The sequence below is a fragment of the Misgurnus anguillicaudatus genome, chromosome 1 (genome assembly GCF_027580225.2).
Source record: "Misgurnus anguillicaudatus chromosome 1, ASM2758022v2, whole genome shotgun sequence".
Classification (NCBI taxonomy): Eukaryota; Metazoa; Chordata; class Actinopteri; order Cypriniformes; family Cobitidae; genus Misgurnus; species Misgurnus anguillicaudatus.
The window spans coordinates 19,499,761-19,518,122 of NC_073337.2; the positions used below are offsets into that span (position 1 = coordinate 19,499,761).

The following is an 18,362-nucleotide window of genomic DNA, read 5'->3' on the forward strand; positions in this document are numbered from 1 at the left end:
AACACTGATGCCCAACAATACAGTTTAGGTGGACAGTTCAGTTTTCACTGCTAAAAAAAAAAGAATCAATACCGATTCTAATGATTTCCATTACAATTCACTTGCTTACCATTAAAACAAAATACATTTACAAAATTCTCTAATGTATTGTGTTTGTGCCTTATTCCATTATGATTGGATCTATTGGGTCCCATCCGCCAGAGCACATCACACCAATACAACCCAGAACATTACTAATAAGCCCTTAAAAATTTAATTGAAACCAAAACAATATATATTTTTTAAAGTTTGTGCGTTGGACGGCTTGTCTCACACCCCTCCTCCCGCGCGCATCCTCGGCGCGCTCTCAGTCATCAGGAAACAGTCACTCATGTCTCTCTTTCTTTCTCTCTGTCAGTCAGTACAGTAATGAACTGGAAATCGCTAGTTTTCGGTACTGTGTGCTTACTGGTTTTGTCTGAGGATGCTGTCGCGCATGGGAAGCGAAATGGGAAAACGGTGACCTTCTCCCGGGCCGCGCGCGGTCAATGGAGACGCAAACGGGACACCTGGACGGGACGCGCGAGTTTCACAGCGTGCAAGTCACCTCTGTCTCCCAAAGACCGCGCTCTTCTGCTCGAGCAAACACATGAGGTAAGATCGATGACATGTAGATATATACTGTCATTTTTTAACATAAGATGACAGCTTAAAGTAGCTAAAGAAGTAATGTATTATGTTTTTTTGTAAATATTGTTTTTAAGATGTCATGGATGTGGTAAATGTAACTTTTTCAGAAACCGTCTCTAAATAAACTCCCACATGAAATACTAGTATAATATTTACTATAGTACACTGTGGGGCGGTTTCCCCGGACAGGGATTAGACTAGTCCTAGACTAAAATAAATGTAAGAGCTGTCCAAACTGAAAACAACTTTAACTGACATACCTTAAAATACATCCTTCTCTTCTTTTTTTTTGCCTCAAAATGCACACAAGTAATGTTTTTAGTTAGACATGTTTGTTTAAACTAATTATAATTTCATAATTAAACTAGGCCTAGTCCTGGTTTAAGATAATCCCTGTCCGGGAAACCACCCCGCCCTATATTCCAATTCAATAATATCAGTGTTTATGAACCTTACAGTAAATATGAACGTAACGTATACTACAGTATATTACTGCAGTTTATGAATTCACTGTATAGGTAATACTGCAAAACTATAGTGTACTATAATGTATACTACAATTTACTATACAGTAATACATATTATAAATACATTTTTACTATAATAAAACTATGGTTACTTTTCATTTGGGACCTTTCCTAAGGTGCAACTTTATATTAGGTGTATTAAACTGCTGTGTAGGCTACTTACAAAAAGATAATGGAACTAGCGTGTGTACATACTATATAGTATTTGTTGGTACGTTGTACTTAGATTTAAATCCGTAGTTCTCAACCAGCGAGCTGTAGCCCAATTTAATCACTAACAGCTATTTAAATTATTTGAAATGTTGATTTTTTTTTTTTATAGCAAGCTATAGAATATTTTATTGTTTATGCGGGCATTGGTGGGGACATCGGTGAGACCTTAAAGTGAAAAAGGTTGAGATCCACTGCTTTAAAGATGCACAAAAGTGTCTTGAAATGTACTTTTTTTTCAGTGTGTTGACATAATTTCCACTGAAACAAGAAGTTAGGGTGGGACATATTAGCTGTGTCCAAATTGAAAGGCTGCGACCTCCGAAGGCTGCATTCTAGGACAGATTGCATTACACCAGTGCGACTAAAGGCTATTAAGGCCATCCCAATTCGAAGGATGCTTAAAATGCAGCCTCAAAATGTGTCCTTCTTTCTCCGGGATTTAAAGAATAGAACAAATGGATCCTTCCCTGCTAAAAAAACAAGAAAACCATTACAGAAAATTCTAATGGTTTCCATTAAAATACCAATAGGAACCATTAGCTTTTACCATTAAACCACTACACTGTAGTGTGTTTTGGGCCATATTCCATTAGAACCAATACATAGAACCAAACCAATACATACCATTAGAGACGGACAAAAACCAATAGTGTGTTTTGGGACATATTCCATTAGAACCAATACATAGAACCAAAAGAACCAATACATACCATTAGAGACCAACAAAAACCAATACACTGTAGTGTGTTTTGGGCCATATTCCATTACAACCAATAAAATATCCAATAAAACCAATAAAATCATTAGAATTTTCTATAATGGTTGTATTGTTTTTTCAGCAGGGTTCACAGCCTAGGCTATCCTGAGATTCATTGCGCACCTGTAACGGCTGGATATTTTACAATAAACATTTACAACCTTTGTTAAATAAAAGTGTGTATTTTGCAGAAAAATGCTCCTGTTTTAGTATTTTAAAAATATCTTGTATTATAATTCGGTGGATGTTGCATTTTACTTTTGTATATTTCTAAAGATTGGTTAATTTTATTTTCTGTTGGTTAGTCTAATCTACATCCACGTGTCATGTTTTCTAAAATAATTTTTTTTTCTGATTCCATATTTATTTTAATAAGTCAAAAACATTTCTGCTGTGTCTCACTGACAGTCGCGGTGGGCGTGCATACAGCTGGTGAGTGGTGACGCAACTATGCAGCCTCCATAGGCAAGACCGTCTCATTTCAGTGTCCTTTATGGACTTCGGAGGCTGTGACCTTCAAAGAACAAGTCCGCAACCTTTAAAAGATCTAGCCTTCGAATTGGGACACAGCTATTGAGTGGCCCCTTCCCTTATAAAATAATAGCATTTAGATTACCTCACAGCCTGGAATATAGTTTATTGATTTCCCTAAGGGGCGATTCACATTTCACGTCTTTTGCGCGCTCAAATTCGTTATTTCAAATGTAGGCGTGCAGTATGAGCACTCATAATGGAAGCGACACGGTCGCGGGAGATGCACTCGTTTTTTCCAGGCGCGTCTGCACCGCATCGAGCTAAAACATCTCAACTTCTCAGAATGCCACAAGCATACCACAGGTCATGTGACAAGAACTAACCGACGGTCGTGTTTTCCACGCGGTTTTAGACGCGAAATGTGAACCGGCCCTAAGGCTACCATATTTATGCTTAAAAAATCAAAAAGTTCAATTTTGATTTCATAGGGACTTTAAAGTATCTGCATATACTGTATAATAATTACACTATTGACTCTATCCCGAACCACTTAAATGCTTTTGTCTTTTGTAAGAAGGCTTAAACAGTAGGTAAAGAGTGACATCTAATGAGTTAAGTGGATCTAAAAACTTCACTTTCACTCAAAGTAACTCTTGTTTCTTCTCCTAGACGGGTTTCCATGGCGATGACGGCTCCAGTTTTACACTCACGTGGGTTGGAGATGGAACTGGGGTTAGCCAATCTTGCTAAGTAATCCAAAAAATATATGTTTAACTTTCTCCTGTACCCGTAGTTCATAATTTTATCCCATATATGACCTTTGTTATGCCTTAAAAAATAGCTTGAATGAAACTCTATATGTTTTCTTCATTTAGTATACTTATGACCTTGAATATGCAAATTACCGGTGGTTTCAAACCACGTTAATGAGATGATCTTTGGTAAACTGCAGTGTCAAGGAGTAATACTCATCAATGTCAAGGTGTTGACTAATACATTTGCACGTTTTGTCTTAAAGGAAAGCACCACTGTTTTTCGGTATTTTGATATTTTCTTACCTCAACTTAGACGAATTGATGAATACCAATCTTTTTTTAATGCGTGCGCTTGATCTTTGTTCAGCGTGTCGTGAATGTGTTGGCGTTTGGCCTGGCCCCATTTGTTCCTTGGGATCCAGACAGGGATTGGTTTGGAGGCCACCGGCACTTCCATGTCTTTCCTATTTAAATACTGTTACATGGGTAGTTGCACAAGTGTGGTGGCACAAAATAAAGGGGTGATTTTTTAAGCGGATGAGAACAGTATTGTACTTCGACCTCGGCCGCAGTAATATTGACGGAAGTTTGAGCAAGAGGGGGAGTAGTCAGGAGTGATGATGTTACTGTGCGCCAAGGCCAAAGTGTTGCAAACTAAGTGCTCTTCCGCAATACAATATAGTTCTCATTTTTTATCCGCTTAGGAATCACCACTTTTGTTTTGTGCAGCCATACTTACTCGTGTAACTGCTCATGTAACAGGGAAAACATGGAGGTGTTTGGTGGCTTCTAAATTTATCCCTGTTTGGATCCTAAGAATTGAATGGGGCTAGGCTAAATGCTAACACATTTACAACACGCTGTACAAAGATTAAGTGCACGCATAAAAAAGATAGGTATGTATTAATTTGTCTAAGTTGAGGTAAGAACATAGTAAAATATTAAAAAACAGAGGTGTTTTCCTTTAAAGCAGCATATTAAAAACATAGACATTAAAACAACATTAACAACCTGATTTTCACCAGGGGAACTTTAAATACTAGTTTAATTACATTTTTTGTGTACTTTTCCTTAAGTTTTAATTTTTTGGCCCATGTAATTCACACATTATGTGCTATGTGAAGTGTAAGATGTGTGAACAACACATTTTGTGAACTCTTGTCTGGCCATTGCAGATTATTCTGGTCCTTTCCACAGTCAGCGTACCATCAGACTCATTTTATGAAGGTGGTTCCACGCGCCTCTACAGAAGGTCAGTGGGGGATTTTTTTACCTGTTCTCAAATAACATAAACACGTGTATAATTTAGGCTTTAATGACTGGCATTCATAAATCAGGATTTGTATTTCGATGCAATCATCTCATTCATCGTTATTACTAATAATTTTGCATCATTCTAGTGAAGACTATGGAAAGTCTTTCCATGATATCTCCCATGCCATCAGCAACGCGTTTATAAAGAAGGACTTTGGAATTAGTGCTGGACCTGGGAACCCTCAACAGGTAAATATAATGTGTGATAACTCCAAATAAATCCCAAGTTGTTGGATTTTTTTTTAGTATAACCTCACTTTTTACCTTCTGTGCGTAGTTGTTGATATGTAGGAAAATGCGTAGTTTCCGTTCTAACATGTAACACCTTCTTTGTCTGAAAACATGTTGTGGTTTTAACAGATATTGCTATTGACAGAAAGCATTAGTGTCAAAATGCACCACAAACCACAACTTTTTTTTAACATCCTCTTCAGTGGGACAGAGTAGTTTAGTTGGTTTCGGTCACACCACTTTTATTTTACTAAGTTAAGCCAAAGATATTGGATATAACAAGATTGATCACTACTATAGGGGGACAATGCAACGCTCAATATGGCCACTCTGCCTAAGTCCCGCCTTCCAGTTAAAAGAACCAATCATCATTCGACAAGACTTTTGCCAACAACCTGACTGTTGTTTTGTCGGATTTCTAGTTAGCATTTTGTTGTTCATTACAGGTGATTCTAACGGCCAACATACCTTTCACCAAGACCCCAGGAGGAGTCATTTATACCTCGATGGATGCAGGTGTGACATTTAAATCAGTTCAACTTCCATTTCACCCAGCACAGGCTATACAGTTCCACTACCAGCACCCAAAATACCTTGTGGCAATCAGCATCGACGTAAGAGCTCTTATACTATACATCTATACTATATATCTTATACTACATTTTTAATATGACCTTATTGATTTTTAGGATGGGTTATGGCTCTCAAAAGACTTTGGGAACAGTTGGTCTGAAGTTCACGAAGGAGTTAATTCTTTCACATGGTGAGAACAAACAACAAAGATCTGAATGAGCTTCAACAAAACAAAAAAAACATTTCCGGGGGTTATGTTAATGAATCTAATACACAAATAAGTGTCCCTGTGCTAGTGAGATACATCAGTGTGTATATTTATATTATGCAATATTTCAAATGATCAGCATTTGCACACTGTATTTAATGCACAGCATTAAAATAACAGTTTCATTGGTATGTAGATATGTTGCAAGGCCACCACTAGAGTTCATGGGGCCTCAGCAATAAAATTATGAGAATATTCCCCAGTCCTACATTACATCCAATGTAAAGATATATTTGTGACCCCCCGTCCCATCACAGTAGTAGTGTGTAGTATAAATACTTTATCAGACATACTACATCTGCCATGTTGTAATATCCTATTGCATACTGCTCATTTACATGCATGCATATTCGACACACTCATAAAGTTCAGTTGAGGATTTCTGCATCTTAAACATTCACTTCCTTTTTATTTAAGGGGATCTGGTATTACTCTGTTCTTCAGTTCAAGTCGAAAAGGAACAGGTAAGGAACCATTATTATTCTTTGTCATATAGTACATAAAGTCATAGCAGAGGAGATATCTGGGCAGTTCTGCGCCAACTAATAAAAACATATCTTTATTAATTGTGTTTCAATAAGTGGATGCAGCGAGACGGGGCGAGCTTATTCTAAGACGGACGCAGGATTTTGGCAAAACCTTCCTTACCATCGCCAAGAACATCTTTTCTTTCGGCTACATAGGGGGCTTCCTGTTTACCTCCGTCATGGAAAAACTGGTGCGAAAAATGCACACCCAAGCATGGATTAACCCACATGAACACACTGTTTCTTGCACCCACTCTTTATGGATTTTTTTGAGATTCTTGTGTGTTTACAGGGTTCTCCTCGAGTTATCTATGTGTCGTCAGACCAGGGTGACCATTTCAATAAAGCTCAGCTACCATCAGCCACTACCGAACAGGTGAGAATACACACAGAATTAAAACATTTGGGGTCTGTGGTGGTATTACCAGTGTCCTTCAAATATAGTGTAGCATCCAAGAAAAATGCACACACACTCGTTTAAACAAAACTCTTGCTGAAGGCTTTATTCAACCAAGCACCCGTAGGCCGATGCTCATGCCTTACACACTCAGCCGCTGGACCCCGCCAGAGAGTGCACAAAAGAAACACAAAAAACCCTCCGCCCCGTTACACCAACCAATAACATTTCAGGCAAGATGTGGAAAAGAGTACAGAAACTTAGCTTTAACCCCTACAGAACAGAGTTGTATAGCTTAGTGGTAGAGCATTGTGTTTGGACATGGTTCGAACCCAGGGAACACATACTGATAATGTATACCTTTTAATGCACTGTAAGTCGCTTATAAATCCTCTGCCAAAAGCTTAAATATTGTAAAAATTGTAAAATGTTTGAAGTCAAAATTTTTATATTTATTTATTTATTCCATTTGAAAGTTTAAATTAGGTATTAAACAAAAATGCAATAATAGACTAATAGTAAACATAAGAACATTCCCACATTAACATAAATTCAGTAAAATTAAGGATTAGTCAATTTTCTTAAAAAAAAAAGATAATTTACTCAACACCATGTCATCCAAAATGTTGATGTCTTTCTTTGTTCAGTCGAGAATAATTTTTTTTGTAGGAAAACATTCCAGGATTTTTCTTATTTTTATGGACTTTAATGGACTCCAACACTTAACAGTTTTAATGCAGTTTAAAATTGCAGTTTCAGAGGACTCGAAACATTCTCAAACGAGGCATAAGGGTCTTATCTAGCGAAACGATTGTCATTTTTGGCAAGAAAAATAAAAAAATATGCACTTTTAAACCACAACTTCTCGTCTTCCTCCGGTCGTGTGACGCGCCAGCACGACCTCACGTAATACGTCATCCCTTCACACGGATGACGTATCGAAACTACGCCCCAGTGTTTATAAGTGTGGAGAAAGAGGACCGTTCCAATGTTGTTGAATGTCGAATGATACTAATTAATGTCTTTGTGTCAGTTTAATGTTTAAAATGGTCCGCAAATGTGCTTTCATATATGTAACGTGACCTTTCCACGTCATTATACAATTAGAGAAGTTGTGGTTTAAAAGTGCATATTTTTTTATTTTTGGGTTGTTTAGAGTCCTTTGAAACTGCAATTTTAAACTGCATTAAAACTGTTAAGTGTTGGGGTCCATTAAAGTCCATTAAAATAAGAAAAATTCTGGAATATTTTCCTTAAAATCACAATTTCTTCTCGACTGAGAAAAGAAAGACATCAACATTTTGGATGACATGGTGGTGATAAAATTATCTGGATTTTTTAAAGAAAATTAACTAATCCTTTAATGTCCTCCCCTCCTTGAAACGATCTCGCTTTATATTACTTCCGGTCATGAGCTATGGCACAAGGGCGGGGTATGGGAAAAGATCGCAGCGATTAGCAAATGGCAACATGACCCAACTTCCAACGATCCAGTCAGTTCTCGATAAACGAGTTGAAGTCCCGCCCTACCTGTATTCTCATTTCAGAAGCTGTATCACTGTTATATGTCACAATGGGGAAAATAAGACAACAGCTATGTATGTGTCATTGTGACTTAAAAAACATTTATGCATTTAGCAAACACTTTTATCTAAATGACTTACAAAAGTGAGAATAAACAATAGATTAGTCTTAGTTTCCTAGTATTATGTTTTAAAGGGTTAGTTTACTCAAAAAAATTACACCACAGTGACTCAGTGGATTGCACTTTTGCCTTACCACAAGTCTTAGTTGGGTCAGGTTAACTGTGTGTAGATTAACTTGTATATCAATTGATTTGTGTGTAGATTAACCAGTTCCTGCCATGAATATAGCCGTCGGTGTTGGAGCAATAAACAATCAATCACAAAAAATAATAAATATTTTCATAATGCATTAGTTGTATGAAAAAAGGCACCATAAACATTTCTTAAAATCTCCCCCTTAGTCATGAGGGTCATGAAAAGGGTACAAAAGCTATTACTGGGATGAAAACTTTAAAAAAAAGTCCTAATATGTACCATTTAGGTACCAGTATGTACTTCTTAAGTACCAATATGCAGCCTTTAGGTACAAAAGTGTAATGTTTGAAAAGGTACCACACACCAGTGACAACTTTTGTACCTTCTTGTACCTTTTTCTGAGAATGGATGACAATTTTCATTTTTTGGTGAACTGATCCTTTAAGCTCCTTGTTTAGATAACAAGTAAATTGTGACATAAAAAAACTCAAAGATACACATTGGTACCCTAGAGGTACATGCTGGTACCTCAAAGGTACCTTACAGTACCAAAATGGTACATATTGGGACCTTTTTAAAAGGTTCCGTCCTGGTACCTTTTTTGAGAGTGTAGTGTTGCTGATATAACAGATGCACATATAAGAGATGCACACATGAGACTGTGCTTGAATCGTAGACTAACTTAAGGTGTTTGTTCACAGTTCTACTCGGTTCTGGACGGCGATGAGGACATGATCTTCATGCACGTGGACAACCCAGGAGGTACACTTTCACACTTTTTAGGTTCCTTCTGTGGCAGCTGTAAAAGAGAGACGTTACCGCCGTTATTTAACAGCTTGACCGCTGCTGCCGTCAGCTTAACAGCGTTCGAGACTCGAAAGGCAGGACTTGTTGAGCGAGTTCCTCTTTGTGCTGACATCAAATATAATGTCTTTGGACTGCTAGTTTGGAGGTTTTTGTGCTGTGGCGATCACTTGAGACAGATAAGAGTGCGAATGGTGTTGACTTTCAGCAGGAAGTGGCTTGGTTTTCTGTAGTCACTTTAGACACAAATACACCCTTCGTATTTTCAGTATTATTATGTGAAGATTAATCTCACTGCCCATCATATGTTTATACTTTGATCTGAGCTATTAGATGCTCGATATGTGTCTCATAATATTATTCAAACCCTGACGAAGCATGTTAGGTGCGGGTTAGGTTTTGAATAATGAACAGTTTCTTATCTCTTGTCTGGAGAAATGCTGTGTCAGCTAAGCGATTGTTTGTGTGTGATATGATCTCACATGCTTACAGACACATATTTTGGGACAATCTACACATCGGATGACAGAGGAATCCTGTATTCCAAGTCTCTAGAGCGCCACCTGTTCGGTGGGGAAGGGAAGAGTGATTTCACTAATGTGACCTCTTTGAGAGGGGTCTACCTCACCAATGTACTGGAGGAAGGTATGCTTGGTAAAGATTTTCGCTAGAAATAAGACTGCTTGTAACAGTGCTGCTGATGTCATAATGATGGCATTTTCCGCAGATGGACGTATTCGCTCAGTCATTTCATTTGACAGAGGTGGAGAATGGAGATTTCTGAAGAAGCCAGAGAATGTGGAATGCCCGGAAATCTCGCAGAAGGTAACAGTTAAAGATCATAAATAATCCATATACTTTTAATGCATTATATTCTTGAAGGAATAGTTCACCCAAAAATGAAAATATCGTCACTATTGACTCACCCTCCTGTCGTTCCAAACTCGCAAGACCCCCGTTCATCCCCGGAACACAGTTCAAGATGTTTTATATTTAGTCCGAGAGCTTGTTGACCCTTCATTGAAAATCTACGTATGGTATACTGTCCATGTCCAGAAAGGTAATAAAAACCTCATCAAAGTAGTCCATGTAACATCAGTGGGTCAGTTAGAATGTGTTGAAGCATCGAAAAAATACTTTGGTTCAAAAATAAAAAAAATTACGACTTTATTCAGCATTGTCTTTGCTTCCGCGCCTGTTGTGAAGCGCATGCACAAGACTAAAGTCACATGATTGCAGTGACGTGTCTGACGTGTTATCCTCAGACATGTTTGCGAAGTTTGTTTATTTCAAACTTATAGCATGCGTCTCCCTCAGACTGTAAACGAAGCACGGGCGCAAAAAAAAAACAGCTGGGGCGCACCAGATAACACGTCAGCCATGTCACTGCAGTCACGTGACTTTAGTCTCGCGCATGTGCTTTACAACAGACGTGGAAGAGAAGTCAATGCTGAATAAAGTCATAATTTTTGTTATTTTTGGACCAAAATGTATTTTCGATGCTTCAACACATTCTAACTGACCCACTGATGTCACATGGACTACTTTGATGATGTTTTTATTAACTTTCTGGACATGGATAGTATATCATACTTAGATTTTCAATAAAGGGTCAACAAGCTCTCAGACTAGATATAAAACATCTTAAACTGTGTTTCGAAGATGAACGGAGGTCTTACCAGTCTGGAACGACATGAGGGTGAGTCATTTATGACATTATTTTCATTTTTGGGTGAACTATCCCTTTAAAGGCTCCATAACCTTGTGTAATATGTGTTGTAGTATTTTCTAGAAACAATCATACATCTTAAAGGGCTTGTCCCTTTTTTAAATAGCTGATAGTGTTTAGTTTACATCTACGTCCCAGCCCATCAAAACCACACTTCACAGGTTTTTCAAAATATCCAAGAGCATTTCATTGGTACAAAGTTGTATATATCTATTGAGTCTAATATTGTCAGAGGTGAAAAATTAGACTTAGTTGTAAGTATGCATGCTTTGGTGTTTCCTGTTGCAGTGCAGCTTACATATCCACGGAGAGCACAGTCACTTCAGTGGAATTACTCCCATGCTGCCTCTCTCTGAACCCACTGCCATTGGTCTGGTCATTGCTCATGGTAATAGCCCTCTCATGTACAGTACATACACCCCTAATAAACTTGTAACGACAAACTGCCCATGTTAAATGAATAATGACTGTAAGTTAAATGTTACCGCAGGTAGCGTCGGGGACTCCATATCAGCTGGCCGGCCGGATGTGTATGTGTCTGGAGATGGAGGATACACCTGGTGGGGGACTTTGAGAGGACCACATCTCTATAGCATCCTGGACTCTGGAGGTCTTATAGTGGCCGTTGAGGCACACAGAGACCAAGAGATCAGCTCTTTAAAGTAAGACACTATACTTTACTCAAGTCTTGGGTCATTTATTTTCCAGGTGCCACTTGTTTAAAGGGACACTCCACTTTCCAGCTCCCCTAGAGTTAAACAATTGATTTTTACAGTTTTGGAATCCATTCTGGCGGTACCACTTTTAGCATAGCTTAGCATAATCCATAGAACCTGATTAGACCATTAGCATCGCGCTAAATTACCAAAGAGTATCAATATTTTTCCTATTGACTCTTCTGTAGTTACACCATATACTAAGACAGACAGAAAATTAAAACTTATAGTTCCCTGCTATTGAAAGTTACCAAGGGGACTATTTTCGGGCGCTGCATAATATCATTGCGCCTGCTGCAGCCATGGTACAGCAGCAAAGTCCTTGATTATTACGCCAGAATGAGAGTATAGTTTCTAGCCACATCGGCCACAACTTTTAATTTTCTTGTCGGTCTTAGTATACGATGTTACTACAAAAGAGTCAAGTTTTAAATAGGAAAAATATCAAAACTCTTTGGTTATTTTTTAGCGTGATGCTAATGGTCTAATCAGATTCAATGGATTGTGCTAAGCTATGCTAAAAGTGGTACCACCAGACCCGGAGATCAGCTGAATGGATTCCAAAACGGTAAAAATCTAATATTTTCTTCTAGGGGAGCTGGAAAATTAGCCTATTTGCAAAAAAAGTGGAGTGACCTTTTAATGCTTTGTTATGTTAGGGATAATGGATAGATATCACACTGAAGGGGCTTATTTCACGATACCAAACGGCAGCCTGTACATTATCCCGCTTTTTACCTCATAAGTAACCTTCTGTGAGGGAAACCTGTTTATTTTCAGTTTTAAGATAAGACGTTCAAATGTCACAATCACGCTATTTGGTTTAATCATTTGTAAATATAATGTCATATGTTTTTAAAAGACATATTTATATTTAATATACTTGTATAATATTATAAATACAGGACTCCAGACTGCCACCAAATGGTGGCATTTTGCAACACCAAAATTTGAGAGTGTGCCACTGAATTTGACATCCAGTCGCACATGTGCATCCAGTAAATTTGACCTTTTTTGTGATGTGATACTGAGTTTGAAAACAGCACATTGTACTTTCTGCATCTATCGTTAAAGTATTTATTAGTAATACAGTGGAAATTAGTAGAAATGTGAATACTTGGTTAGCATGTTGATTTACGGTGTGTGTCCCTAAATTGTCTGGTTGCGCCCCTAAAATTTTCAGTTGGGGGCCACTGTGCTCCTATTGATAAAAGTTAGTCTGGAGCCCTGAAATAATATTATTTGTTTAATATTAAACTGTACAGAAATGATTTGCAGCATCCGGGTTACCGTGTGTTATTAGTTTTAAGCGGTTATAATCTGAAGAAAAAAACTGCAAATGTCACGACTGGCCAATCAGAATCAAGCAATCCAACAACTAATGATAAACTTTATACATTTAAATATCTAAATACTTTTATGGCTCTTTGGTGTCTTTTTTTAGGTTTTCCACAGACGAAGGCCAATGCTGGAACGTATTTAATTTCACCGATCACCCAATCTTCCTGGCAGGCCTTGCATCTGAGCCGGGCACTAAGACCATGAACATCAGCATATTTGGTTACCGACCAGACGACGATGATCAGCCCATGTGGGTGGCAGTCACCATAGACTTTGAGCATCTGCTAACCAGAGAGTGTAAGACAATAACTCAAGTTTAAGTCTAGCTCTTGTAGGTGGTTGCCACTGTGTAGCAACACAGTCTAGTTCTGAGGGCATGGTTGCTATTGCATTACCAGGTGGTTGCCAGGATGTTATGGGTGGTGGTCACAATATCATCTCTCTGATATTTTGGTCCCTAGATAAAAGAGAAGATGCTAAATTTGTTTATTTTGCTATATGCCTACTATCTATAGCCACATGCACTGATCTTTCTATCTAAAGAAGATTTTTTTGTCTTAAAGGTGATGAAAAGGACTATGTGAATTGGTTGGCTCACTCCGAATACGGAAGTGACACAGAAACGGACGGATGTGTTCTTGGCTACAAAGAGACATTCAGAAGACTGAGAAAACTGTCAGCCTGTCGAAATGGAAGAGGCTATGTGGTCAGCAGGCAGCAGAAGCCATGTCCTTGTACTAAAGAAGACTACATGTGGTAGGAAAAATTGCAGATCCATTTCATCACATTGAGGTTTAGACTTCTGCTTGTAGTTTACACGCTACACAAAACCCAACTTTGATGTACAGTGAATCAAAACCTTTCCTAAAAGTATTTTGTCTTAAAACCGATACCCTATACCTTTCTTGTCTTTTTTTGATCAACTTCAAATGTTGACTGGTATATTTTTTTATCCTACTTACCGGTGAAAGAATATTATTAGATATTTTCACTGGAAAACATGTTATGAAACAGAAAATGTTTTGTCTCTCTTCTTAACAGTGACTATGGTTTCTATCGACATGAAAACACATCTGAATGTCTACCACAACCTGAACTCCTGAATCAAACCCTAGATATTTGCTTAAATGGAGAACTACAGACAACAGGGTAAATAACATACATCTACTTGTATGTTTCTTTCATTTTCAGAGCATTTACTGTTATGCCATTATGTCACGCAGGTATCGCAAGATTCCCGGTGATAAATGTAAGGGTGGTTTCAGTCCTCTAAGCATCAAAAAGCACTGCGAGACAGTCAGTCCAACATCAAATTTGCCAATTGAGCGATCGGTGAGTAGCAGTTCATCTGCCTGGTTATCAATGTATTACCAAATAATTATAATGAGGATGGTTATTGCAAATACAGAATAGCTTAAAGTACTCAAAACATATGGGACCATCATGGTAATAATGTAAAGGTAATAAGGGTTAATACAAAAATGATCCAGAAACAAATCCTATATTTTCTTCACACAGTTGTTTCCTTTATTGCAGAAGGGCATGTTGGCTCTTATTGTGGTGTGTTCATGTGTGGGGCTCATAAGTTTGGTAGTAGGTGCAGCATTAATCATAACAAGGAAAATGAATTGCAGGCACAGGTGAGGTCACATGATCAAACTCAGACTGGGCCCAGATTGGCTGACATTAGTGCATCTTTCATTATTTTCTAATCAAATGCTGCCCCCTACAGGTTACCAGCATATCACTTCTCTGCGCTGCAACTCCAAGACGATGATCTGTGTATAAACCCAGAGAGCGGCCCCAGCAGCAAACGGCACAGTTTAGACGTTCCGGATGATTCAGATGATGTGAGTTTTTCAAATAATTTCCACATTCCTGTACTACATCCATTCAGTAAGTCTGAATATTATGATGGCAGGCCATTGAATTATTCTTAATGCACACCCAAGGTGGTAATGCGGCACGAAGCGGAGTCAAAATAAAGCATTCAACAGCCCCATTGTATAGATATTTTTTATTTATTTGCATTTTTCATGTTTATGTATGTACACCTAGACTTGCTTGCTGACCATGTTTATGTCTTATTTAGGATCTCATTGAATGAACAGCATTTAAAGCCTGCCTCTTCAGACTTTGCAGTCCAAAACTATCGAACCAACATCTGAGCTAAAGCGTGCAACTGGACAAAAAAATGCCAAAAGTGACTGTGAACTTTCTGGGAAGAAAAGTGTATTCCAGCAAGTTTTGTTTTTTTCCTGAAATGTATTATATGCAGGTATTATAGGATAATTTATTGTTAGGAGTGAATTTGCTTTCACTCTCTTTGTCTTTTGCACTGGAATTATTCATATTCCCTTTGCTGCTGGTAATCCTCTGTGTTGTCATTTCAAAATGTTTTGAATTGTAAATAAATGAAAATGCAGTCTGCAATATTTCTGATCTTCAGGTTCATGTTTAAATGTGATTTAATTACGGCGTCTTAAAGGGGACATTTTACTTTTTTTAAGATGTAAAATAAATCTTTGGTGGGTTAAAATCGCCACTTCATAGGTGTAAACAAAAATGGGTGTGTAATTTTAAATGAAAATAAGCTGATCTCTGTGGTTGGATAGTGCATATTAAGGGGCGGTATTATCCCCTTCTGACATCACAAGGGGAGCCAAATTTGAATTACTTATTTTTTCACACGCTTGTAGAGAATGGTTTACCAGAACTAAGTTACTGGGTTGTTCTTTTTCAGATTTTCTATGTTGATAGAAGCACTGGGGACCCAATTACAGCATATAAACATGGAAAAAATCAGATTTTCATGATATGTCCCCTTTAAGAGCTGTAATAAAATACATTTGGATGTAGGTCAATTATGCTGACACCCTTCAGGACTGGACACCCCTGAAATAAGTAGTCATGTGATATGACAAATTATTGAAATGCGTATAAAAAATACTGTTCAAAATCATTTCATATGTATTACTTTTGGCATATTAATTCACATTACTTAGCAAAAACCACACACCTCAAATACACACTCACCTCATCAACCTCACATTTATGTCCCTCATGGACAGATCCCTTAAGGTCTCCTAAAGAGGAGGGTGTTTTCATCAAGTACTCACAGGGGTGCCTCACGGTTCAGTTCTGGTTCCTTTCCTATTCTCCAACCTTACAGGAAACGATTATAAAGGCACATGGCTTTTATGCAGATGATACTCAGCCCTGTCAGTGATTTTTACATATTTGTTGTCTCTTATGATAAACTACTGATGATTTTTGTAAGTTGCTATAGACAAAAGTGTCTAAATACATGTAAATGTAACGCATCTCTACTAACACGTACCACATTAGTTCCAAAAAGTGATAAGTCATATGCAATACAATGCACTACATTATAATAAAAAACAATTCTGAAAGCTCCTACAGGCTATAAACAGAATACAACAGATAATACTGTTATATCATTGCATATATTTGGCGCCCTCTTTGTTGCCATGACAAGTTCAACTTGAAAGTTGTTGTTGTTTTTTTTTTAAAAAAACTAATGCAACAATTTTTATTTCCTCGGACAGAAAAACAATGCATGTGTTGTTTTCTGTATCTTACAAAGACATACTGTTTAAGTTCAAACAACATTTCATGATTTCATCTTTAACAGATTCATGTCTTTCATTATCTACACCTGACAAGTTAGGCTAACGTTATTTGGCATGCTTGGTGCTGTAAAGCAGAACTGCATCATCCTCAGTTATGGTCACACAATATTTTAGTGAGGCCTGGCTCTTTAAAATCTGTTCTTTACCAAAACATCCCGTTTCGGCATCTTAGCATTTGTCCCGTCGTTTGTCCACTTCTCTTTCCACACGTGCCAACAGCGCTGCCCTCATGGCTGAGTCCAAAAAGTTATTCTCTGCTACTCTTTCTACTATCGTTTCTGGCTTGTCCTCCTTGTGAACAATGAATGATGTTATTTGCCCACTGTCAGCCTGGTAATCAAGCCAAAATAACACTGTGCCGGAGCTGCCCTCATTGTTGCAGTCCTCTGTCCCTGCACTCACGGCAGGCTCAGAACCATCTAACTTACACCGTTGACGTAGGTGGTACATCTGTCGGTCAGGCCTTTTTGGGCAGCGAGGGGTAGTGGTGGGTCTGCGCCTCTGTTTCTCTTTGGCCTGTTTTACATCTCTGTCGTAATCATCCCTGGCGATCTGATTTCTTCTGATGTGGTGAAGGAACCCGTGGCTCATATCCAAACGAACGCCAGGCTTATATTTGACACACTCTTCCTCCGCGTCGTGTAATTGTGCGTCCATATTTTACAACAACCTCAAAACAGAAGTCACTCTTCAACTTGAATGTTTGAAAATGAAACTTAGTTATGTTTTACGTCATGAGTGGTGTGGGGTCTCCTGCAAGACACGCCCCTGCTGTTTGGTTCTTGAACGAATCGTTCTTTTGAGCCGGTTGAGCCGGTTCACTAATCGAACTGAATCGAACGGGATTGATGACGAAGGACGCACAGCCGAAATAGCACGTCGAACTCAAAAAGAACGGAATGAGCCGGGTTCAACCAACTGTCGAAGAATGCCGACGATTCTAACGAATGAGTTGCCGATACTGCATCCCAATTCAGGTGCTGTATCCTTCTAGGCCGCGGACTTTTGAAGGGAAGACTCGGAAGGCTGCAGCCTCTAAAATCTTGCCTTCCACAAAGCGAACTGAAATCTATGGGGGGAGGTGCGTCACTTGTGGTCACGCCCACTACGCTTGTCAGCGGGACACAACAGCTGAGACCTATCAGACTTTTAAAAATAAACCAGATATTTTTTAATAAATGTGAAAAATTGATGCAGACTAAACTACCCAAAAGTATGTAAAATCCACCAACCTAGAAATATACAAAAGCAAAACGCAACACGCACAATATTGCAGCAAAAATATTAATTCACATCACTAAAATATCATTTATAATGGTAAAACAGTGACAAGGACCTTTAATTTGCAAAATATACACTACAGTTCTGAATATAGGAATCTTATCATCAAAGTTGTAGGGTAGTCAAACTGGACAGTCGTAGCATAAGATTTAGGATCCGAGATTGAAACTGTGACCACAAACATTATTAACATAAGTGAATGAAAGGCAATACATAAGCTATATGTGTTCACATAAACGACTTTATTGGAATGTTTCATTGATCCAAGTCGTTAAAAAAAAATTGCCTAGTGATGTCATTTTTTAACCAGTTCAATGAGCCGAACTGTCCGAAACGAACCGGTTCGCGGAAA

The 18,362-nt window shown here is 38.2% G+C and overlaps 2 protein-coding genes across 4 annotated transcripts; one reads left to right on the forward strand and one right to left on the reverse strand.

Moving 5' to 3' along the window:
- The first annotated feature begins 327 nt into the window (after positions 1-327).
- Positions 328-15,308, forward strand: LOC129431729 (sortilin). Of its 2 annotated transcripts, none has more exons than XM_055189744.2 (21): positions 328-633; positions 3,310-3,372; positions 4,571-4,647; positions 4,796-4,898; positions 5,387-5,554; positions 5,630-5,703; positions 6,199-6,245; positions 6,363-6,499; positions 6,601-6,684; positions 9,188-9,248; positions 9,783-9,935; positions 10,018-10,115; positions 11,308-11,407; positions 11,510-11,681; positions 13,180-13,373; positions 13,640-13,832; positions 14,118-14,225; positions 14,300-14,408; positions 14,595-14,716; positions 14,809-14,926; positions 15,169-15,308. In XM_055189744.2, exons 1-21 carry the CDS (start codon positions 409-411, stop codon positions 15,181-15,183), a joined length of 2,421 nt encoding a protein of 806 aa, XP_055045719.2. In that variant the 5' UTR covers positions 328-408; the 3' UTR covers positions 15,184-15,308. The 2 variants fall into 2 exon arrangements, with proteins under 2 accessions (XP_055045719.2, XP_055045720.2); XM_055189745.2 differs by having other exon boundaries at positions 329-633; positions 14,613-14,716.
- c1h2orf68 (chromosome 1 C2orf68 homolog) lies at positions 13,399-17,795 on the reverse strand. 2 transcript variants are annotated; one of them, XR_008639907.2, is made up of 2 exons: positions 16,113-17,795; positions 13,399-13,533 (listed from the first exon to the last, which is right to left on the reverse strand). XR_008639907.2 is itself a non-coding variant. In XM_055189754.2 (1 exon), the coding sequence occupies exon 1, from the start codon at positions 17,384-17,386 to the stop codon at positions 16,898-16,900; it is 489 nt and encodes a 162-aa protein (XP_055045729.2). In that variant the 5' UTR covers positions 17,387-17,795; the 3' UTR covers positions 15,075-16,897. The 2 variants fall into 2 exon arrangements, 1 of the variants encoding a protein (XP_055045729.2); XM_055189754.2 differs by lacking the exon at positions 13,399-13,533 and having other exon boundaries at positions 15,075-17,795.
- Between the last annotated feature and the right edge of the window lie 567 nt (positions 17,796-18,362).

Coding starts and splice junctions, on each gene's coding strand:
- c1h2orf68 (XM_055189754.2), bottom strand. CDS start 17,386: ATGGACGCACAATTACACGACGCGGAGGAAGAGTGTGTCAAATATAAG.
- LOC129431729 (XM_055189744.2), top strand. CDS start 409: ATGAACTGGAAATCGCTAGTTTTCGGTACTGTGTGCTTACTGGTTTTG. Junction 9,936..10,017: donor CACCAATGTACTGGAGGAAG/GTATGCTTGGTA, acceptor CATTTTCCGCAG/ATGGACGTATTCGCTCAGTC. Junction 11,682..13,179: donor CAAGAGATCAGCTCTTTAAA/GTAAGACACTAT, acceptor GTCTTTTTTTAG/GTTTTCCACAGACGAAGGCC.